At 43.9% G+C, this 23,863-nt stretch overlaps 1 protein-coding gene across 1 annotated transcript in view; it reads left to right on the top strand.

The window, feature by feature from the left end:
• Positions 1-20,480: 20,480 nt before the first annotated feature.
• Positions 20,481-23,863, top strand: part of UBE2G1 (ubiquitin conjugating enzyme E2 G1) — a 98,328-nt gene continuing 94,945 nt past the window's right edge. The window contains exon 1 of the mRNA XM_082443949.1: positions 20,481-20,921. Coding sequence (XP_082300075.1) covers positions 20,876-20,921 — 46 coding nt within the window. The 5' untranslated portion in view covers positions 20,481-20,875. The remainder of the gene's footprint in view (positions 20,922-23,863) is intronic.

The following is a 23,863-nucleotide window of genomic DNA, read 5'->3' as shown; positions in this document are numbered from 1 at the left end:
CATCAAAGAAGATGCATAGATAGCAAATAAATATATGAAAAAGATACTCAACATCATTAGTCATTAGGAAAACGCAAAGTAAAATCACAGTGATGCACTACTGGAATGGCTAGAAACTTTTAAAAAACTGACCTTACTGAGTGCTGGCAAGGATGTGAAGCAAGTAGAACTTTCATACACTGCTGGTGTGAATGTAAAATAGCAAACACTTTGGAAAGCAGTCTGGCATTTTCTTTAAAAATGAAATATCTACCATACAACCCAGCCATTCTGTCCTTCGATACTTACCCAAGAAAAATGAAAACAGGTCCACACAAAGACTTTTTTGTGCCGTGGGGCATGTGGGATCTTAGTTCCCAGACCAGGGATCGAAACTGCACCCCCTCCAATGGAAGTCCGGAGTCCTAACCACTGGACCCAGAGAATTCCCCAACAAAGACTTTACACAAATGTTCATAGAAGCTTTACTGGTAATAACTCCAAACTGGAAACAACCCAAATATCCACCATTAGAATGGATAAACAAATTATGGTATATTCATACAATAGAATGTTACTCAGCAGTTAAAAAGAACAAACTATTGATTCACACAACATGATGAACCTCAAAATAATTATGCTGAGTGAAAGAAGACCAAAAAGAGTATATTCTGTTTGATTTCATTTTTGTAAAATTCTAGAAAGTGACAGAAAAGGAATCAGTGATTGCCTGGGGTTGGGGTGGAAGGAAAGAGGGAGAGATTACAAAAGGGCACAAAGAAACTTTTAGGTATGATGGGTAGGTTCATTGCCTAATTAAGGTGATGGATTCGTGGGTGTTTACATGTGTTGAAACTCAAATGATATACTTTGAATATGTACAGTTTATTGTATGTCCATTATATTGTAATTTTTATTTTATTATTTATTTATTGATTGATTGATTGGCTGTGTTGGGTCTTCATTGCGGTGCGCGGGGTTCTCAGGACTTCTCATTGCGGTGGTTTCTCTTAGTGTGGAGCACGGGCTCTAGGCGCGTGGGCTTCAGTAGTTGTGGCTCATGGGCTCTAGAGTGCAGGCTCAGTGGTTGTGATGCACGGGCTTAGTTGCTCTGAGGCATGTGGGATCTTCCCGGACCAGGGATCAAACCCATGTCCCCTGCATTGGCAGGCAGATTCTTAACCACTGTGCCACCAGGGAAGTACCTATATTGTAATTTTTAAAAGGTGATTATGAATGAACACGTGTTGAGCATATCTAGGTACAATCAGGCATTGAAGGTACACACGGAAATCAATCCAGATGCTTTTAAGCACAAAGAACAGAAAACCCAACTTAAATTGGCGTAAACAATAATAAAATGCATTATGTCATCTACCTAGAAGGCCAGAGGCTTCAGGTAGAGTTTGACTCATCCTTTCCTCATACTAGACACCATATTTAGCACCATCTTGGAGTCCCCATAATTGTCAGGGAACTTAGCTGCAAATAAAAGAATATACTCTGACTGGTTTAAACAGCAAAGGAATGTATTTAAAGATATAAATAGCTCACACAGTCTCTGAGCAGGATAGAGAATTGGGCTTGAAGGCTACATAGCCAGGAACAGTATGCCAATTTTACCCCAGGACTGTTATCAGCAAAGCACCTGTTTTTTGCCACCACTGGGCATTGTCACAAGGGAGACATAAGGGAGAAAGGATCTCCACTCCGAGTATTCCAAATGCCCCACAAAAGCTCTGAGTTCCTGCCACTCCCTGCAGCATCCTCTTCCTCATATATCTCTCTTCTGAATCAAAGTCAGCTGCATCTCATTGGAAAAGCCTGGACCACATACCTATGCCCTAACTACACAGGAGGCTGGATAAAGGAGTCTATCTTTTATTGTACCTTCTATTTTCATAATGGGAAATTGTCTTGGCTTGTGTAGGAGGGGTTTTCAAAAAGATGCTGGGTGACCACAAGATAAAAAAGATCCACTACAGGGACTTCCCTGGCAGTCCTGTGGTTGGGACTCTGCGCTTCCGCTGCAGGGGCCATGGGTTCGATCCCTGGTCAGGGAACTAAGATCCTGAATACCGTGTGGTGTGACCCAAAAAAGAAAAGAATAATAATAATTAAAATAATAATAATAATAAAAGGTCCACTGTAAGCCCTATTTGGGAGAGATTATTATTTATCACAGTATACGGTTGAAGAAACTGAGAGTCAAAAGAAGTTAAGCTGCTTATCCATGGTTACCCAGCTGAGCCTTGCCTGAGGATTCAAACAAGGTCTTCCTGTGTCCCTAGCTTGAGTCAGGGTAGGTAGGAGGAATGACGAAATCTTGTCCCCTACCCTCACTGGCCCTCTCCCATGAAGACATTGCTCTCCCTTTGACCCCTAGCCATGTCTCAGAATCCCAGAAGGAAAACACTGTAACCACTGGGGACAGGTTAGTCCACACTGCAGAAGAACCTGGGGAATCAGCCACATAAGTTACAAAAGGTAAATCACAATTCTGTTTGTCCCATGGCGGTGTAAACATCACAGTTTTGTTGTTGTTGTTGTTTTTAATCAAGATAGAACCTAGAAAACAAAGAAAAACCAGACAGATGTACCTCTTGATGGAAGTCCCTAATACCACATACAAAGGTGTCTTGGAACAAAATGGAATCCATATCTGATCAGCTCTGTAGATCTGATTACCACTTTACAGAAAATAGAGGAAGCAGGAGAACATGTTAAATGACAGACCATGTTGATGTGGTCAGTAAAAATCCAAATCTCAAGATATTATATAAGAATAAACGACCAGGGGCTTCCTTGGTGGAGCAGTGATTAAGAATCCGCCTGCCAGGGCTTCCCTGGTGGCGCAGTGGTTGAGAATCTGCCTGCCAATGCAGGGGACGCGGGTTCGAGCCCTGGTCTGGGAAGATCCCACATGCCGCGGAGCAACTGCGCCCGTGAGCCACAACTACTGAGCCTGCGCGTCTGGAGCCTGTGCTCCGCAACAAGAGAGGCCGCGATAGTGAGAGGCCCGCGCACCGCGATGAAGAGTGGCCCCCACACCGCGATGAAGAATGGCCCCTGCTTGCCACAACTAGAGAAAGCCCTCGCACAGAAACGAAGACCCAACACAGCCAAAAATAAATAAATAAATAAATAAATTTAAAAAAAAAAAAAAAAAAAAAAAAAAAAAAAAAAGAATCCGCCTGCCAATGCAGGGGACACGGGTTAAAGCCCTGGTCCAGGAAGATCCCACATGCCACGGAGCAACTAAGCCCGTGCGCCACAACTACTGAGCCTGCGCTCTAGAGCCCACGAGCCACAACTACTGAGCCCGTGTGCCACAACGACTGAAGCCTGCGTGCCTAGAGCCCGTGCTCTGCAACAAGAGAAGCCACCGCAATGAGAAGCCCACGCACCGCAACGGAGAGTAGCCCCCGCTCGCCAGAACTAGAGAAAGCCGGCGCCCAGCAACGAAGACCCGACACAGCCAAAAATAAATAAATAAAATAAATAAATTTAAAAAAAAAAAGAATAAACGACCAGATTTCTTCAACAAATAAATAGCAAGGAAAGACAAATAGAGATGGGGAGGGGGAACCTACAGATTAAAAAAAGACTTAAGGGGGTTTCCTTGTGGCTTAGTGGTTAGGATTCAGTGCTGTCACTGCTATGGCCCGTGTTCCCAGGGAACTGAGATTCCACAAGCCACTCAGCCCAGCAAAAAAAAAAAAACAAAACCAAAAAACTTGAGACATATAACCAATCAAAAAATATGGACATTTATTTAGATCATAATTCAAATGGTAAACTAGTAAGTAGTTTACAGTTTTAAATAGTAATAATAATAACAAACTGTAAATAGTAATAATAACAATAATGATGAGGCAGTTGGGGATATTTGAACACTGACTGAATATTTGATAATATTAAGGAATTATTAATTTTTTAGATATGATAATACTATGCTTATGCTTATAAAAAGAGTCCTAGGGCTTCCCCGGTGGCGCAGTGGTTGAGAATCTGCCTGCCAATGCAGGGGACACGGGTTCGAGCCCTGGTCTGGGAAGATCCCACATGCCGCAGAGCAATTAGGCCCGTGAGCCACAACTACTGAGCCTGCGCATCTGGAGCCTGTGCTTCGCAACGGGAGAGGCCGCGACAGTGAGAGGCTCGCGCACCGCGATGAAGAGTGGCCCCCACTCGCCGCAACTAGAGAAAGCCCTCGCACAGAAACGAAGACCCAACACAGCCATAAATAAATAAATAAATAAATAGATTAAAAAAATAAAAAATAAAAATAATTGGGGGTGGGGCTTCCCTGGTGGCGCAGTGGTTAAGAATCCGCCTGCCAATGCAGGGGACACGGATTCGATCCCTGGTCCGGGAAGATCCCACATGCCGCGGAGCAACTAAGCCTGTGCGCCACAACTACTGAGCCTGCACTCTAGAGCCAGTGAGCCACAACTACTGAAGCCTGCACGCCTAGAGCCCGTGCTCCGCAACAAGAGAAGCCACCGCAATGAGAAGACCGTGCACCACAAGGAAGAGCAGACCCCGCTCTCCACAGCTAGAGAAAGCCCGCGTTCAGCAAGGAAGACCCAACGCAGCCAAAAATAAATTAAAAAAAAAACAAAAAAACACTGTCGGGACGTCCCTGGTGGTCCAGTGGTTAAGACTCTGTACTCCCAATGCAGGGAGCCCAGGTTCGATCCCTAGTCAGGGAACTAGATCCCACATGCCACAACTAAAAGATCCCGCATGCCGCAACTAAGACCTGGCACAACCAAATAAATAAATGTTAAAATAAATAAATAAATAAAAGCATTGTCAGGTAGGTGACCTCTGTGGGCAACAGTGCCCGATTCTGCAGGGGGCCTCTGGGGATCAACGCAGAACACGCCTCTCAGAATTTTCCCACCTGAGTGGTGATGAGCTGGAGTGAATACCAACTCCCATCAGATCAGTCGCCCATTGAGAACAGCTGTGGGTGAGAAGGGCATGTTAGTTCTCCCACACTTTTGGCTGCCATGCTGGCAGAGCCAACTCCAGCCAGAGAAAGAGATCCTTCCACAAATAGATGCAGACGGTGGCATCCATAGTGCCCCACCTTGGTAATCCCAGCAGGGCCTTGTATCATTAGCTGCAGTTCCCTTGGAAGAATTACTGTTAGCGTTTTGATCATCTAATTGTATCAACATACACATTGCCTAAGTATAGCTAAACAAGGTGACCAGGTGTAGTTATGCTTTTTGGGGGGGGAGGGGCGGGTATTTCAGTACACCGTTTATGGGACTTTGTCAAAGATAAATGGGTGTGAACTGGCCCCTGTCCAAATCACCATGTGCTGTCCAGAGCCCTGGGGGACATCATCATTCAAGGTCAGCCCTGCTGAAGAACCAAAGTATAATTCCATCTCAGAATGGAAGCAGAATCTTTAAGGCATCGGGTTAAATGCTTTGATTTTCTTTAGGAATGATAAGCTCTTAAGGGTGAGATTTATGTCTGCGTGGAGGGTAGGAATTAAGTCCTGAATGATGCAAGATCACCTTTCACCTCCAGACTTTTCTCACGTGCACCCACCTGCTGCATGGATGTGTGAAAAACCAGTGAACAAGTGATTGTCGGAAGGAGTGAATAAGTGCATTTTTAACTGTCAAGAGTATAACAGGGTCATCATCAGCCTCCTTTGATCCCCCTGAAGTGAACAATTTTTTAAAAATAGACCCTGTTGTTTAGAAATGTTAACTTTAGCAGTTACAGCGCTAAATATTTGAACCACTAAGAAAGAAATCAACTCACAGGCTCTTCCTAGTCATCAAACTGTGTGTTTCCTTTGTTTATGTGTGTGTGTGTGTGTGTGTGTGTGTGTGTGTGTGCACGTGTGTACACAGAGCCACTCTTATTTTTTTTTATACTCTCCTTTTTAAAAATATTTATTTATTTTTGGCCGCATCACGTCTTAGTTGCTGCATGCAGGATCTTTCGTTGTGGCATGCAGGCTCTTGGTTGCAGTGCGAGGGCGCGAGCCCGCGGGCCACAACTACCAGACCCAACGCAGCCAAAAATAAATAAATAAATAAATTTATTTTTAAAAATTAAAAAAAAAAAGAACCTTGTCTGAGCTTTTCCATGAACCTGGAAAAATGGTGCCAATAAAACACATTCTTCTGAGGATAGTTGTTTTTTCAATAACAGGAGTCTCTGGTCCATCATGTCAACGCTTTCACCAATATCCTCAACTCTCTTCCACACTTGTCTTTGTGTCATACCAGCCCTAAATCGTTCCAAATCCCCATCTCCTCTGTGTCTACATCTGGGCAAGTGAACACGGCTGAAAAAAAAAATCACATATCTGGGCAGGTTGGTGCTGCTATAAATGTATTCCAACAGCAACTGGGCTCTCAAGGTTGGCTGGTCATTCTTCCCTGTTTCCCTAGTCAATTCTCTACCGTTCTCCACAGTGGCTATTTCTTAAACCTCCACACCCCCTTGTCCCCTTGCTCCTCCTGCCTCCCCCATGGCCTCCTGCCCACCCCCCCAAACTCACCTTCATCCATGTTAGTTCCTTCCTCCTTCTCTCTAGTTTCAAAGAGAGAAGTCCCCTTCCTGTTTGGAGTTTACTTCTCCACCTGTGCTGTGGGGCACACCTCCTCCCCTTCTTGGGGACCCTGCTCAATTCGTTACCCTCTTGTTTTCCTGAATCTTTTTTTTTCCTTTGGCCGTGCCATGCAGCTTGCGGGATTTTAGTTCGCCGACCAGGGATCGAACCCAGGACCTCAGCCCTGAAAGCACGGAGTCCTAACCACTGGACCAAAAGGGAATTCCCTCTCCTGAATCTTTATCATCCTTCTTTTCACTGACTCCTTATTGTCAGCATTCCAGCTTATTCTCAACTCCCTCATCCTAAAAGGCAAGCACAACCGAAACCCAATGACAAAAACTTCTCTTTTGGTCCCGCTTTTTAGCCACTGCCTTCTATTTTTCGACTCCTTCCTTGATAGTCGTATTTCTTGGAAAAGTGACCCAGGGTCAGTCCTTCCATACTCTCCTCTGGCCCATCCTCCTGTAACTCCATTATCAACGTACTTATTGAGATCAACAGCAACTTCCTTATTGCTAAGGCTGGCAAACACCCAGACAGGTGAGGGGACCTGGGCTCAGAGATGGGTGGCACGTGGGGCAGATAAGGACCTCAGGAGTCCTAAATACCCAGGACAGGTGAGGAGAGGTGAGGTTTTCAGGGGAACTAGATCTTAGCACTTTCTGAGTCTCAAGTTCACTGTTTCTGGCCAGAGTGTGCTTCGTGAGAACAACAGGAAATGAGAACTGAGGCCTGGGTTCTGTCTCTGGATTGATCTCTGCCTCCCTTGGGACCTTGGGCAGTCCACTTCCCGTCTCTGGGCCTCAGTCTCTCTGATGGGACCCTCAGGGTTGCTGTGAGGCACCCAGCAAGCACTGAGGGTGGATGGGCTACTCTGGAGCCTGCAGGAAGCTTGGTGTCCTAGCAAACATTTCCTCTGAGGAACTCAAAGGCCTTACACTCAACACATTCTGGAGACCCATCCCATTTTTCAGATGGTAGAACTGAGGCACCAAAGTATGAAGAAGCTAATTATCATTTAAGGGGAATTGCAGGCACCTATGCACGCACTGTTACTCCACCATGATCCAAAAAGGAACAGGTTTGCTGCTCAAATCTGTGAGAACAGCTGGGAGGGTAGGGTATAAGGAGGGAACATCAATAAAGAAGACTAAGTCATTGTCTTCTTCTGGGCTGTGCATACATATCCCTCCCCTGAGCTACTGCCCCGCCTCTTTTCTCCTTCATAGTTAAACGTCTTGAAGGAGGAGGGACTACTTCAAACTCTACGATGACTTCCCACTGCAAATAGAATAAAATCCACTCCTCACCCTGGTCCAGGAAGCCTAGTACCTCTGACGTCACAGCCTGCCATCCTCTCCCCTCATACCTTTCGCCCCAGCCCCACAAGGCTTCCTTATGCTTTTACACCAGCCTCAAATTGGACATGATGTGCTATTTTTTTACATATTGTGGGATTCAATTCGCTGATGTTTTCCTTTAACAATTTTGCATCAGGACTTTCCTGCTGGTTAAGACTGCGCTCCCAATGCAGGGGGCCCAGATTCAATCCCTGGTCAGGGAACTAGATCCCACATGCCAAAACTAAGAGCCCGCAAGCCGCCACTAATACCCACCGCAGTCAAATAAATAAATAAATTTTTTTTTTTTTTTTTTAAAAAGGAGGGATTTCCCTAGTGGCGCAGTAGTTGAGAATCTGCCTGCCCATGCAGGGGACATGGGTTTGAGCCCTAGTAGGGGAAGATCCCACATGCCGCGGAGCAACTAAGCCCGTGCGGCACAACTACTGAGCCTGTGCTCTAGAGCCCACGAGCCACAACTACTGAGCCCATGTGCCACAACTACTGTACTGAAGTCCATGCGCCTAGAGCCGGTGTTCCACAACAAGAGAAGCCACCGCAATGAGAAGCCCGTGTACCGCAAGGAAGAGCAGCCCCCGCTTGATGCAACTAGAGAAAGCCTGCACACAGCAACGACCCAATGCAGCCAAAAATAAATAAATAAATAAATTTATTAAAAAAAAAAAAGATTATGCTAGCCCTGGGTCTTCCCTGGTGGTCCAGTGGTAAAGAATCTGCCTTCTAATGCAAGGGAGGTGGGTTCGATCCCTGGTTGGGGGACTAAGATCCCACATGCCGAGGGGCAACTAAGCCCGTGCGCCACAACTACTAAGCTTGCGCGCCTCAATGAGAGAGCCTGTGTGCCGCAAATTACAGAGCCCACATGCTCTGGAGCCTGTTTGCCACAACTACAGAGCTCACGTGCCCTGGAGCCTGTGTGCCACAACTAGAGAGAGAAAACCTGAACGCCACAGCTAAGAGAGCGCCGCAACGAAGAGACCACCAGCTGCAACTAAGACCTGATGCAGCCAAGAAAGAAAGAAAGAAAGAAAGGAAGGAAGGAAGGAAGAAAGAAGGAAAGAAAGAAGGAAAGAAAGAAAGAAAGTAAAAAACAAAGCCAAAAAAATCTGAGCCTGTAGTTTTCTTTGTAGGAAGACATTTAATTACCAATTCCATTTATTTAATAGCAATGGAATTATTTAGGCTTTTCGTCATCTCTTTTTTTAATGTATTATTTCTTTGTTTTTTCTTTTTTTAAAATTTATTTTATTGAAGTATAGTTGATTTACGTTCTGTTACTTGTTAAGTCTTTCACTAAATTATATTTTTCTAGGAAGTTATCCATTTAATCTAAGTTTTCAAATTTTGGCACAGAATTGTTCATAATCCTCTTATTATCTTTTTAATCCATGTGGTTTTGCTTCTTTTCACCCTTAATTTTATTTGTGCTTTCTCTATAGTTTGTCTGAGTTTGTCAACCTTATTACAATTTTCAAATTACCAATTTTTGGCCTTGTTATTCCTCTTTACTGGTTTTCCTGTTTGTTGTTTATATTCTCAACCTTGTGCTCTTGCTTTTATTAGTTTCTTATTTCTTTGGGTATATTTATTATTTTTTATAACATGTTTATTAAGATATAATTTGTATACCATGAAATTCACCCATATAGAGTATACACATTTCAATGGTTATTAGTGTATTCACAGAGTTGAACAGCCATTACCACAACATTTTCATCGCTCCAAAAAGAATTCTGTACCCATTATATGTTCCTCTCCATTTCCTTCCCTCCAACCCATCCCTAGACAACAACTAATTTACTTTCTGTCTCTACAGATTTGCCTATTCTGGGTATTTCATATAAATAGAACCATATAATACGTGGGGTTTAGTGTCTGGCTTCTTTCCATTAGAATAATGTTTTCAACATTCAACCACGTTGTAGCATGTAACAGTACATCATTTCTTTTTATGGTTGAATAATATTCCATTGTATGGATATACCACATTGGGTTACCTCTTCATTAGTTGATGGACATTTGTGTTGTTTCCACTTTTTTGCTTTTATGAATAACGATGCTGCAAACATTTTTGTGCAAGTTTTTGTGTGAACATGTTTCCAATTCTATTGAGTACATACCTAGGAGTAGAATTGCTGAATCATGTAGTATTCTATATATTTTTTTAAATACATTAACTCAGTCCTCACCACAACTTAAGAGGTAAGTGCTATTATTAGTAGTATTATTTTTAAATTTATTTTCTTTGGTTGCCCCGGGTGTTAGTAGCAGCAGGCAGGCTTCTTAGTTGCGGCATGCACGTGAGATCTAGTTCTGTGACCAGGGATCGAACCCGGGCCCCCTGCACTGGGAGTGCGGAGTCCTATCCACTGCGCCTCCAGGGAACTCCCTAGTATTCTATATTTAACTTTTTGAGAAACTACCAGACTTCCACAGTGGCTGCATCATTTTACAATTCCACCAAACATGTATGAAGGTTCCAATTTCTTTATGTCCTCCCCAACACTTTTATTATCTGTCTTTTGTATTCTATCCATTCTAGTGGTTGTGAGGTAATATCTCATTGTGGTTTTGACTGCATTTTCGTGATGCCTAATGATATTGCTATCTTTTCATGTGCTTATTGGCCATTAGTATATCTTCTTTGGAGAAATGTCCATTCAGATCCTTTGCTCACTTTAAAATTGGGTTGTCTTTTTATTATTGAGCTGTAGGAGTTCTTCATATATTATGAATGGATATCCTTTATCAGATACATGATTTGTAAAACTTTTCTCTCCTTGTTTTGGTTTTCTTTTAATTTTCTCAACAATGTCCCTTAAAGCACAAAAGTTCTTAATTTTGATGATGTCCAATTTATCTATTTTTTCTTTTGTTGCATGTGCTTTTGTTGTCTTATTTAAGAAACCATTGCCTAATCCAAGGTCACAAAAATTTATGCTTATGTGTTCTTCTTTTTTTTTTTAAATTTATTTATTTAATTTATTTATTTTTAGCCGCGTTGGATCTTTGTTGCTGTGTGTGGGCTTTCTCTAGTTGCAGTGAGCAGGGGCTGTTCTTCCTTGTGGTGTGTGGGCTTCTCATTGTGGTGGCTTCTCTTGTTGAGGAGCATGGGCTCTAGGTGCACGTGCTTCAGTAGTTGTGGCACGTGGGCTCAGTAGTTGTGGCTCGCGGCTCCAGAGCGCAGGCTCAGTAGTTGTGGCACATGGGCTTCGTTGCTCCGCGGCATGTGGGATCTTCCTGGAGCAGGGCTCGAACCCATGTCCCTTACATTAGCAGGCGGATTCTTAACCACCGTGCCACCAGGGAAGTCCCTATGTGTTCTTCTAAAAACTTTAGTTTTAGTTCTTATACTTAGAATTTGATCCATTTTGAGTTAATTTTTGTATCTGGTGTGAGGGAGGGATCCAACATCATTCTCTTGTATGTGGATATCCAGTTGTCCCAGTACCATTCTTTGGGTTTATTTTGCTATTCTGTTTCTAATTTTTTACAATAAGTGTTTAGCTCATGAAGTTCTCAGTCTTTCTTCTCTTCTAAAGTAAGCATTTAAAGTTACACATTTTCCTTTAATTATTTTTTACTTTTTAATCTCAAAATAATTAGTAAAATTAACAATCCTAAAGAGGTTTATTCTGAGGCTTCAAGAACATCTTGGCACACCACTCTGTACCACCCTCTGCCAGGTATACAAACCCAAATTTAATAAGTGTAGGCTTATACTAGTCTTGAAAGACTATCTTATTATTAATTTAATAGAATTGACTCATTCATTCAACAGATATTTGTGGAGTGCCTACTGCATAGCATTATATTAAGTTCTGAGAACAGAGAAGTAAAATAGAGTCCTGCCATCCCAAAGCTTACTGACAATTGAAAGGAAAAAAAACTGAAATACTGCATGATAAATGTTAGGATAGGATATGTAATACACGTTGGAAATAGGAAACATAGGAGTAAAATTAATTTTGAGATTGTGAAAGGTTTTCTGGAGGAAATTGCTTCCTTCAAGGACCTGAAAGATGAATTGGTAGGAGCTTGCCAAGTACACAGCAGAAAAGAGTGTGCTGGGCCATTGGAGCAGCAAGTGGAAAGATCCAGAGGTATAAAAAAACCCTTGACCTTTTAGAGGAAGGAAAGGAAGTGTACTGTTCCAGGAGCAGAGAGTGTCAGGGAAAGGTACAGGATAAGCCAGGAGAGGTCTACAGAGACTAGACCGTAAAGGACAATTAAACCATATTGGGGAGCTTGGGCTTCCATCCTGTAATAGTCGGGAGGCCACTGAAGAGTTTTAAGTAGGTGGGACAATAGCAGATTTGCATTTTGAAAGTTTTGCTGTGGCTGCAGAAAATAGATGAAGGGAGAGAAGGTCAAGACCAGTGGCCAGGAGACCCTTACAGAGGTTGCAGCAGTCATCAAGTCCTCGATTAAGGAGTGTCCAAGGAAATGGAAAAGAGGGAACACTTAGGTCTTGGTGATTGACCAGATGTGAGAAAGGGGGTGGGACACAGAGGCTGACTCTCTCGTTTCTGACCTGGGTGACTAGGTACTGTCAGATGTGACAGCAGGTTGGGGGGAAGACAGTGAGGTTTTTGTTTTTGTTTTTTAAGGTTTATTTTTTAAAAAAATTTTAACCATTAAAAAAAATTGAAGTATAGTTTATTTACAATGTGTTAGGTTTGGGTGTACAGCAAAGTGCTTCATTTATATGTATAAAAATATATCTATTTTTTTCAGATTCTTTTCCATTATAAGTTATTATAAGGTATTGAGTATAGTTCCCTATGCCATACAGTAGGTCCTTGTTGTTTCTCTATTTTATATGTAGTAGTGTATATATGTTAATCCCACCCTCCTGATTTATCTCCCCACCCCCACCCCGACAGTGTGCTCTGATCACAGTAGCTTGAGGTGCTTACAGGACACTTCTTCACCTCCTGGCCTTATCTGAACCCGGCTCTCTTCTAAGGACTCAGGTTCCTCAGCCCTCTCAAGGGAAGGCTGTCTTCTCTCACATTTCATGGATCTCTGGGCCAGTAGGCTTAGCATAATCTCCTGGTTCCTCACTGCTGCTTCCTAGTCTTTCTTCTCCTTTACCTTCCCAAACCGGAGCTCTTTGAGGTTAATGCCATCTCCACTGTACCACTTAATACTCTGTCTTTTTTTTTTTTGGCCGTGTCGCTCCCCCTGTGGGATTTTAGTTCCCTGACCAGTGATCGAACCCTTGTCCCCTGCAGTGGAAGCACGGAGTCTTAACCACTGGACCGCCAGGGAAGTCCCACTTATTACTCTCTTTATTGCTATTATCTGTGGACCCATTCACCAATAACTTTGTCTCCTGGTTCACAGCTTTTCCCTTCATTCTACTCCACCTCTTGTCCTTGGGGACTTAATTACCCACTACCCACGTGGAAGACCTTTCCAGTACTCCTGCCTGTCACCTCCTTGACTTCCTCTCCTCCCCTCCCCACCAGCCAGCCTCTCCTATGTTCACAGGAGACCAACTCACCACCCATCACCATACCTCAACTGAATTCTAGATTTCAAACCACCCACCCTGACCACCATTTCCTGTCCTTCCAGCCAATTTGCTTTAGTGTCTATACCACACAACTCTTCAAACTCATCAAGACCCCATTATTTGTATCACTTTTTCACTATCAGCTCCCTCCCATTTTCACTTCCTTCTCTACTCAGTTTAGAGAAGAGTCCATTACTACAGGCACTCTCTTCATACAACTTCAACGAACTTGCCTGTCTGTCTCCATCTCAATCTCCAGTTACTTGACTGGTTAGCCCCCAACCCTAAGTGTACCCCAGCTATCAGAGTTTTTCGTGCCTACACCTGAGCAACTGAAAATTGCCAGAAAAAAAAAAATTACCGGGCTGGACCTACTGGTTCCTTTTTCAGTTCATGACCACAAACCTCAAATAAGCACACGACACTGAAATCTCTATTTTTCCGTCTTGCATTTAGCCTTCAACCCACTTTGCTCTGCCTGCTGTCAATATTGCTCCATCAAAATCCTTCTATCAAGGTCAAAAACAGCTTCTCAGTTTCAAAATTCAGCGCGTGGTGGGGGAGGGGGAATGTGAAAGGAATCAAAATGTACAAACTTCCAGTTATAAAACAAGTCACGGGGATGTAATGTGTATCATGGCGACTATAGTTAATAATACTGTATTGAATAGTTGAAAGTTGTTAAGAGAGTACATCTTAAAAGTCTTGTGAGAAAAAATTTTTTTGTTAATTATGTATGGTGATGGATGGTAACTAGACTTATTGTGGTGATCTCAGTGTATACAAACATGGAATCATTATGCTGTACACCTGAAACTAATATGTCAATTATACCTCAATTAAAAAAATTCCAAAGGCAGAATAGATTATATAAAGATTTCTCTGAATAAAATAGTGTTAATACTGAGACCACCTGCAGGTTAATGCTGGAAATTTCTTCATTGAACATTTTCCTAAAAGATTTGAAAGACCAAGTGCACAAACATCCAGGTGTGAAATGTTACTAAATTCTTTCAGGTAGTGAAATGTGAAACAGGTAGTATGGTCATGCCTGGGTGAGTTGTTAAGTAACTTAATATATTAAGGAGACAGAATGCAGCCTTTTACACCTGCTGTTACAGGAGGCTGTACAGTACAGTGGGTAATAGCTCAGGTTTTGGCAACAGACAGTTGGGGTTTCAATCCCAATTCCACCATTTACTATGTTTTAAGAGGATTTGACATCTGAGTAGGCCACTGAATCTAAGCCTCAGTTTCCTCATCTGTAGAATGGAAATAATAGGGTTAATGTATGTAATCTGTGAGGTAATGCATCAAAGTGGTTATTCAGTTACTTTGTACATAGTGAATGTCCAATAAATGCCACTTGTCTTAATTAAAAAAAAATTCAGTGCATCCTTCTCAGTCTTCATCTTTCTCTACCTCTCAATACCCTGTTGCAGTTGACCATTCCTTCCTCCTGGGAACATTTGCTCCTGTCTTGGCTTTTGTAACACCCCACACTGGTTTTTCTCCTTTGTGTTCATCCCTGGTTGGGGAACTAAGATCCTGCAAGCCACATGGTACAGTCAAAAAAAAATTTTTTTTTCAGTTCACTCTCTCCCTAGGAAACCTGATCTCTCAAAATTTGTATCTATAGATCTATAATCTATAGCCTTGGCCTCTCCTCTGAGCTCCAGTCTTATGTATGCATATGCTAATTTGACATCTCTGCTTGGATGTCTAATAAACAGCTAAAATATAACTCATCCAAAATAGATCTGTTTATATCACCCACTTGAACCTGTTGTTCCCGTCTTCCTTTTTGAAATAAAGCCAGTTCTTCCAGGGGTCATAAACCTAGGAGTCGTCTTTCCCCTTCACCCACATTCAATCCATCAGCATGCCCTTCCTATTTTACTTCCAAAATTTATCTCAAATCCATTCCCAATCTCCCCTCCCCACACCTACTTTACCATCCTTGCCCCCATTCTGGTTCAAGTTACCACCATCTTTTGCCTCATCTTCTGCAATAACCTTCTTACTGATCTTCCAGTAAAGTCTTCTCTTTTGTATAAGTGTCAAAGGGAGTTTTAAACAATGTAAATCACCCATCTCAAGGCTTCCACTGTAACTAAACTAAAATCCAGACTCTTTCCTGTGGTCAACAAGGCCTCCTTTGTAAGATGACCCCTGTCTGCCTCTCCAACCTGCTCTTAGCACCCTTTTCATCAGGTTCCAGTAGGGCCGCCACACCCATGCTGACCCCCTTTCTAGTCTTTGGACAAGCCGAGCTCTTTCTCCTTTTTAAAAAAAATAAATTTATTATTTATTTATTCATTTATTTATTTCTAAATTGATATTCAGGGTTTACTTTTTTTCAGGGTTTACATTCTTTATTTTTTAAGCTTTTTTTAAAATTTATTTATTTTATTTTTTTTATTTTTGTCTGTGTTGGGTCTTCATTTCTGTGCGTGGGCTTTCTCTAGTTGCTGCGAGCAGGGGCTACTCTTCGTTGCAGTGCGCAAGCTTCTCATTGCGGTGGCTTCTCTTGTTGCGGAACATGGGCTCTAGGCGTGCGGGCTTTGGTAATTGTGGCTTGCGGGCTCAGTAGTTGTGGCTCGCAGGCTCTAGAGCTCAGGCTCAGTAGTTGTGGCGCACGGGCTTGGTTGCTCCGTGGCATGTGGGATCTTCCCGGACCAGGGCTCGAACCCGTGTCCCCTGCATTGGTAGGCAGATTCTTAACCACTGCGCCACCAAGGAAGTCCCAAGCCGAGGTCTTTCTTACCATAGGGTCTTAGAAGTAGCTTTTCCTCAGCCTGGAATGCTCTTCCCCAGAATCCTCAAATGGCATCTCCTACTTGTAATTCAGAACTCAGCTCAAATATAATCTCTTGAGAGAGGACTTCCCTGACTACTTTATCTAAACTTTACTCTTTTCCTTACCTTTTTTATTTCTATCATATCACTTGTTATAATGATGACTTGTTTAATATTTGTTTACCTTTTTCACTGATTGTCCTCTCTCACTGGATGTCTGTGCCATGTGGGCAGGAACTTGGTCTGTCTAGTGTACTCCTGGACCCTAGGTCTTAGAATCATCTCTAGCTCACAGTAGGTGTTCAATGAACATTTGTTAGGTCAATGAACACAGAGTTAGACAGTTAGATGTGCTGACAGGAACTGGTGAAAGATCTGGGCTGGAGATAAAGATTTGGGGATTATTTTAAAAATAAATCTTAGGGCTTCCCTGGTGGTGCAGTGGTTAAGAATCTGCCTGCCAATGCAGGGGACACAGGTTTGAACCCTGGTCTGGGAAGTTCCCACATGCCGCGGAGCAACGAAGCCCATGCGCCACAACTACTGAGCCTGCACTCTAGAGCCCACGAGCCACAACTACTGAAGCCTGCATGCCTAGAGCCAGTGCTCCGCAACAAGAGAAGCCACCGCAATGAGAAGCCTGCGCACCACAACGAAGAGTAGCCCCTGCTCGCCACAACTAGAGAAAGCCCACGCGCAGCAACGAAAACCCAACGCAGCCAAAAATAAATAAATAAAATAAATAAATAAAATTTAAAAAATCTTAATAAGCAAGGAATAGAAGGGAACTTCATTAACCTGTTAAAATGATCTACAAAAAAAAATCTACAGCATGAAAAAAATAATGAAACATCAAAATAACCCTTTAAGAATGGAAAAAAACAAGGGTGCCCACTACTACTTCTACACCACTCTGCTGGAGGTCCTAGCCAGCACAGTGAGGCAAAAAGAGAAACAATGTATCAAAAGAAAGAAATAGAAACACCATTATTTGGACTTACATTATTTACATAGAAAATAAAAATAATCTATAAATTGTTAATTTAGAGTTTAGTGAGGTTGCAGGATCAACATACAAAAATCAACTGCTTTTTAAAATAATTTTTTATATACCAGAAAAATGCAGACTATCTCATTATTCTAAGCTTATTTGTGTACGTAAATGAAAACAACCATTCTGTCACTACAAAACTCACTGTGAACCCAGTTAATTAAAAAAAGAAAACATCCTAGAGACAACCAAAGCATATTATCATACTTCAAAATACAAAAAAAGGACTTTCCTGGTAGCACAGTGGTTAAGAATCCAGCTGCCAATGCAGGGCACACTGGTTCAAGCCCTAGTAAGGGAAGATCCCACATGCAGTGGAGCAACTAAGCCCGTGAGCCACAACTACTGAAGCCTGTGCTCCACAACAAGAAAAGCCACTGCAATGAGAAGCTCACACACCGCAAGGAAGAGTAGCCCCTGCTTGCTGCAACTAGAGAAAGCCTGTGTGCAGCAACAAAGACCCAACACAGCCAAAAAAAAGAGAAAAAAATCCTAAGACTATCCAGAGAAGAAAAAAAAGTAGGTCACTGAGGTCACTGACAATGGAATAAGAATCAACAGCAACACTGGATGCTAAAAGACAATGGACCAATGCTTTCACATTTTTGAAGAAAAAATATTTGACCTTAAACATAAAATTCTATACCCAGCTAAACTGGCACTTAATTATAGATGTTTAAAATAATGGCATTTTCAGCTGTTATTATAAGGACTTGGAAAATTTGCCTCATGTATACTCATCAGAAGTTATCTGATAATATGCTCCAGCAAAAGAAGGGAGTAACAAAAAATAATTAGACTTGATCTAGGATGCAGTAGACTCATCCCAGGAGAGCAGCCAAGGGGAGTTCTAAGAAGACTTCTATGTAGGAAGCGTAGCCCAAAGCAACCAGCCCAGGTTAGAGGGTAACATAGAGACTTCTAGGAGGGAGAGTTTCAAGAAAAAGGGCTTGATAGGATAAGTGGTACAATAGCACTGGGGTGGGATAGGGAAGGGAAGGATATTAATTATACTCAAGATACTGCAAGAAAAAAAAGTATAATTAGAAATGCTAGGCCTCCAAAAAAAAAATCTGTGTAAGGAATGAATATAATCCATTATAGTATTTGACTCTCCTATTCAACATTTACAAAGTCACAATAGTGTAAAAACCATTTATTGCTATAACTAAATATGATAATTTAATGATTTAGAATAAAAGATGGAAAGTAGCATGACAGTTAAATCCTTATCAGTTACAATAAGAATAAATATATAAGGTCTAAAATGGATAAATCAAGAAAAAGCATTATATCATTTAGAATAAATGGAGGTAACTATGAGAAGAAACTGCTAAAAGAGTTAAAAGGGATTGCCTCTGGTAAGCAGGATTTAGGAATGGGGAAGGGCACATATGAGAAATACGTTTGTTTTTCACTATAATCCTTAATACACTAATTATGAACTATGTGTATTTACTACTTTGATAAAACTAAAAATTTACTTAAATAGAAAGATTTTTGGTCCAGAAAGGAGGGAGGGTGTCAGAAACGGATTTTTTTCTGGTAAAGCTAAGGAAGCTTTAGAGCCCCCGGGAAGGCTGGAATTTGTTTTAGGTGAGAGAGGAAACCATGCTGCAATCAAGCAGAATTTCTGATAACCTGCCTCAAGAGATCTCAGAGAAAGGGAACAATTTTCCAAGCATACAGTTATTTGTGGTTTATTTTCTCATTCTAAATAGACAATCATATTCAAATGCAATTAAAATTTTTTTTCCCTAAACAGAGTCCTTCAAACGGGGTAAATTTTAGGTTTCACAAAACCTGGGTTAGCTCCAGGGAGTTGTTTCCCAAAGGAGTCCAGATTCACTTTTTTTTTTAATGGTAGATTTATGTTTTTATGCAGATTCACTCTTTTTTTTTTTTTTTTTTTTTTTTTGCTGCACTTGGGCTTTCTCTAGTTGCAGCGAGGGGGGGCTACTCTTTGTTGTGGTGCGTGGTCTTCTCATTGTGGTGGCTTCTCTTGTTGCAGAGCACCAGCTCTAGGTGCACGAGCTTCAGTAGTTGTGGCACGCAGGCTCAGTAGTTGTGGCTCCCAGGCTCAGTAGTTGTGGCTCCCGGGCTCTAGAGCGCAGACTCAGTCGTTGCGGCCCACGGGCTTAGTTGCTCCGCGGCATGTCGGATCTTCCCGGACCAGGGCTCGAACCGTGTCCCCTGCATTGGCAGGTGGATTCTTAACCACTGCACCACCAGGGAAGCCCTGCAGATTCACTCTTAATGTTCATTTGTTCCTTTTAATTCTTGTTTTAGGGGGAGAGTGAGGACAATTTTTTCAGTAATTTTTGGAATCAAGAAAATGTATTAGAACCTGGTCCTCCTCTGGCTACCTTACCTGGAGCTCACAGAGACTGTAAGACCTTTGAGGATAGGAACAGAGCTGTATTCTCTGTGTCTTCTACAGTTCAGGTACAAAGTGAATGCAGGTTCAGTAAATATTTTTGAAGGAACAGATACATTTGAGTGCCATTAGGTATCATTTTTCCTTCTTCTCCGTCTCTTTATTAAGACTCTGTTATGCAAGGCAGAAAGCTGTGGGAATGAGGATGAGAAGAGGTAGAGCGGGGTAAGGTTGCTTTTTCCAAGCCATAGATCCCACACTTAGACTTCACATAATAGATGCCTTTCTGGATATTTTGTACCATGTATATCAGATTTTGCTAATCTCAACTCACTTTACACATAGAGATTATTAACGATGTTTAAACATTTTGTGCTATGAGACGCAGAACATTTTACTTATTTCAAGAATCTTTTTGTGCAACTTTCTGTAAAGTGAATTACCAGCATATATGAAGTCTATTTTGGGGGTGTGCTTAAAATGGGGCACACCAGTACTAAGTTCGGCTTTAACAATGACTAATTCGCACACCATGTGTGGAGTGTTAGATAGCTGTTGGGCGCTCGCCAACAACTAGGCATCACCACTTCTTTTAGCCCCTTCACTCTCAGACCACCTGCTTCGACCCGGAGGTGCTGTCTTGACCCCCCGCGACCTCTTTGTCATGGCGTCCGCGGGGCGTCTCCCGCCGAGGCCCCGGCACCCGGCCAGACGGCGACCTTCCCAAGATGGCGGCGTCAGGGGCCACTGCGCGGAGGGGGCGGGGTTCCGCCTCCGGAGGCGGGGCAGGGAGCCAGAGGGGTCGGCCTAGCGGGAGGGCAGCTTCAGAAGTAGGCAGCCCCAGCGCGCCTGCGTGGAGCGACCCTGCGCGCAGTGAGGCAGTGGCGGGGGAAGGCACCGGTGGGGCCGACTGGCGGGTTGAAGGAGGGAAGCGGGCGAGCGAAGTCCCAGTGCGCGCCGCGGCGGCACGGGTACCCTCCCCTTCCGGGCGTGAGGCGCTGTGAGGAAAGCTGAAGCGAGCGGACTCGCACCGGCAGCGAGACGCCGCTACCGCCGCCCCAGCCCAGCCTCCCTCGGCTTCGGCGCTCCCGTCGTGGGAGCCCGGGTTCCTCAGCACACCCAGCTCCAGCAGCCCCAGAGCCTGTCCCCAGTCTTTCGGAAGCCCCGGCGCCAGCCCGGGCCCTTGGCGGGGAGGATGACGGAGCTGCAGTCGGCACTGCTACTGCGAAGACAGCTGGCAGGTGAGCGGGCGGGCGGAGGGGCGCCGGCCCGGGCCGCGGTCGCGGCGAGCAGCTGCCCGCTCCTCCTCTGCTCCTCCTGGGCGCTCCCGGGCGGGCGGCCGGACGGGCGAGGGGAAGCGGCAGCCCCCGGCGAGGCCGGGCGCGGGCCTGCGAGGTTGGTGAGCCAGGGCGCCAGTCCCGGCCGGGCCCATCACTTCTTTCCCTGCTTTCTTAGGGCATTAGGGGCGGGGACGCGCCCCAGCCTCGGCCCCAGGATCTGGCCTGCCGCCCCGGGGGAAGGAGGAGAGGTTGCCCCCTCCCCCACTGTTCGGTGGGATGTTGCGGGGGAGGGGCTGTAGGTCCCCAGCCCCGGCGGACTCTCCCTGGAGGGGCGGGTCCGGGCTCAGGTGCGGCAGAGGCCGCCGGACCCCCGAGGCAGGAAGAGCGTCTGGGCCAGGCCGGCTGCGCGTCCCGGGCTCGGGTGTCCGAGCCGCGGGCGGACAGCGGGGGGCCGGGTGGGCGAGAGGAACTGGCCCCCGGGCGGATAGGTGAGGCGCGCCAAACTTCTGCCCAGGCAGCGCCGGGTCCACGGAGTTGTGGCGGACAACAAAAGCCCCGGCCTCCGCGGCCTCGTCGCGGGCCCGTGGGGTCTGAGAACCCTGCGGGGCGCGGGACGCCGCCTCGCCTGCTCTGCCTGGCACGGGCTCCGGCTGCGCCGCCCGGCTGGGGGAGGGTAGAGAGCCGAGCGCCGAGAGCCGCTCGCTGGCCGGCTCGGGGCTTTGTGCTCCGAGCGACTCCGGCTCCTGAGCAGGCCTGCGGGTCCCCGGGGCTGAGGCCCGCGGGCTCTGGCTTGGGGCGGTGGCCGGTCTGCCTCCCCAGAGGTGCCTGCGTCCCCCCTCCCCCATTGTCCCGGCCTCCGGCCGTTTGCGGCTTCCAGGTTGACTTTTTAGGGGGTTGGCTCCGACTCTGCTAGGACTGTGTGAGCGGAGCATGCGCACTGGGGACAGGGACGTACGTGTGCGGAGTGGAAGGGGGGAGGCGGGTTGGTGGCTTCACAATGCCGCCCCACGTGCTGCCAGATTTAAAGAGAAATGAACCAGCAGTTACCACTGCTGCCCAACGCCCAGCCTGTGTCCTTCTCCGTTCTGACGGATCTTCACCTCCCCACTCCACAGCCAGCGGCCCTGAGCCCTCGGCAGAACCCAGAGGCTGGAATGAAGACATCTATTTTTGAAATAGGTTTACTAAGACTTAGGTTGAGGTGTTAGTTAAATCACCTTTATGGCTTCTTAAGGAAAAGGTTGTCAGGGGCTGTTACAGGTCGTATAATTAGGTTTATTATTAGAGCATGAGCAAGCAGGTTTGGACAAGTACTAAAGTTCTAAATGCTCAGGGGGAGTGACGGAGTGAATGGAGAATTTCTGGTGATACCTGTGTCCATCGCAAATGTATTGGGCAAGCAGTGAAAGAATAACTTTACTGAATCTTATATTTGCAAACACACGTTACTCTTCTGTGTATTTTTCTGGTTTGTTTTGTTTTGGAGGAAGGAATTAAGATGTTCTTTTTTCTCCCTAAGAATACTTTAATCAGAATAAGTTTTAATTATGTGGTGAACTGTTAAACAGTATTAAAATACTAAATCAGTATTAAAACAGTACTCAACTCTTTCATAATGTGAAAGATACATATTTTAAAGGTGTAAAATAAGTTAAGTAGTTACTAAGAAAGTAAAGTATGACTAATAACAGTGTTACCAGCAGCAGTATTTCAAAATTCTTGCCAACCTATTTGTGAACGGACTGTAAATTTTGATAGCCACTTGGTTCAGTTTTGCACTCTTTTACAAGATTAATCCCAAATATTGATAAGACATTTCCCAAAGCTCTTTCTTATTGGTTGACTTTTTGATAAGGCACACTAAGATATGCTTTAAGTTTGGAGGACGGAATGATTTAGTTTGTAATTTTTCATGCCTCCTTATAAAGTTACTTAGCTGCTGATTAATTTTCTTGTCTTCTTGATCAGAAACAATGGACTGTTCTTAATATTTTCTTAAATTTTTGAAGGTTATTGATTAACATGCTCAAAATGTATAAAACAGGCCAAGGCCAGTGTATTAAGGAAAATGTGAAAATACCAAGTTTATTGGGAAGACTTGATAAAACTACATACTGAAATAAAGGCCCTGTTGTATTTTAGTCGTTAGTAGTACATTGAGCTTTTTGGTTTTTCAAATATCATTTGAAAACAAGAAAGAATGGTAAAGTGTAATCTCTTGAAATAATTTAGAGTGAACTTTTGGAAGGCTTAATAATAAATGCTTTGAAAATCTTGAAATGTATTGAACTGAGTAGACACACAAACCTAAGCCATTCTGGCTGCTAGAATTTCAGAAACTTAACAACAGTGGCTAACAATAGTACATTTATTGAGCCCCTAGTCTGCCAGTCCTGAAGGATTTTACTTCATTACTTGAGGGGAGAATTTATTGTGTGTGTGTTGTGTTTTGTTGGTAACTGTAATGAAGAACCTGGTTACTTTCTGAGTGAAGCAGAATGGTTCCTTGGGTTGCAGAGTTTCTCAGCCTCAGCACCACTGATATTTTGGGCTGATTATTGTTGTGAAGGCCTATACTATGCATAATAGAATGTTTAGCAGCGTTTTCTTGGCCCCTACCCACCAGATGCCATTAGTACACCTCCTCAGTTGTGACAACCAAAAATGTCTCTGTTGCCAGATGTCCCCTGAGGATCATAGTCATCTGAGGTTGAAAACTCTGGTTTAAGGTGTTTTAGTTAAGACCATAATGACCATTGTGAAGCAAGTAAGAACACCTAACAGATTCATGAAATCAGATAGGTTGTGTATTTCTTTGTGGGTATTATTAGACCATGACTTACTCCGTTGCGAATTCAGCAGTCACAGTTCAGTTTTTGCAGTGCATGATGCTAAACACTAAG

Source organism: Balaenoptera physalus (assembly GCF_965194825.1).
Source record: "Balaenoptera physalus genome assembly, chromosome: 20".
Classification (NCBI taxonomy): domain Eukaryota; kingdom Metazoa; phylum Chordata; class Mammalia; order Artiodactyla; family Balaenopteridae; genus Balaenoptera; species Balaenoptera physalus.
This window is presented reverse-complemented; position numbering and strand designations above follow the sequence as displayed.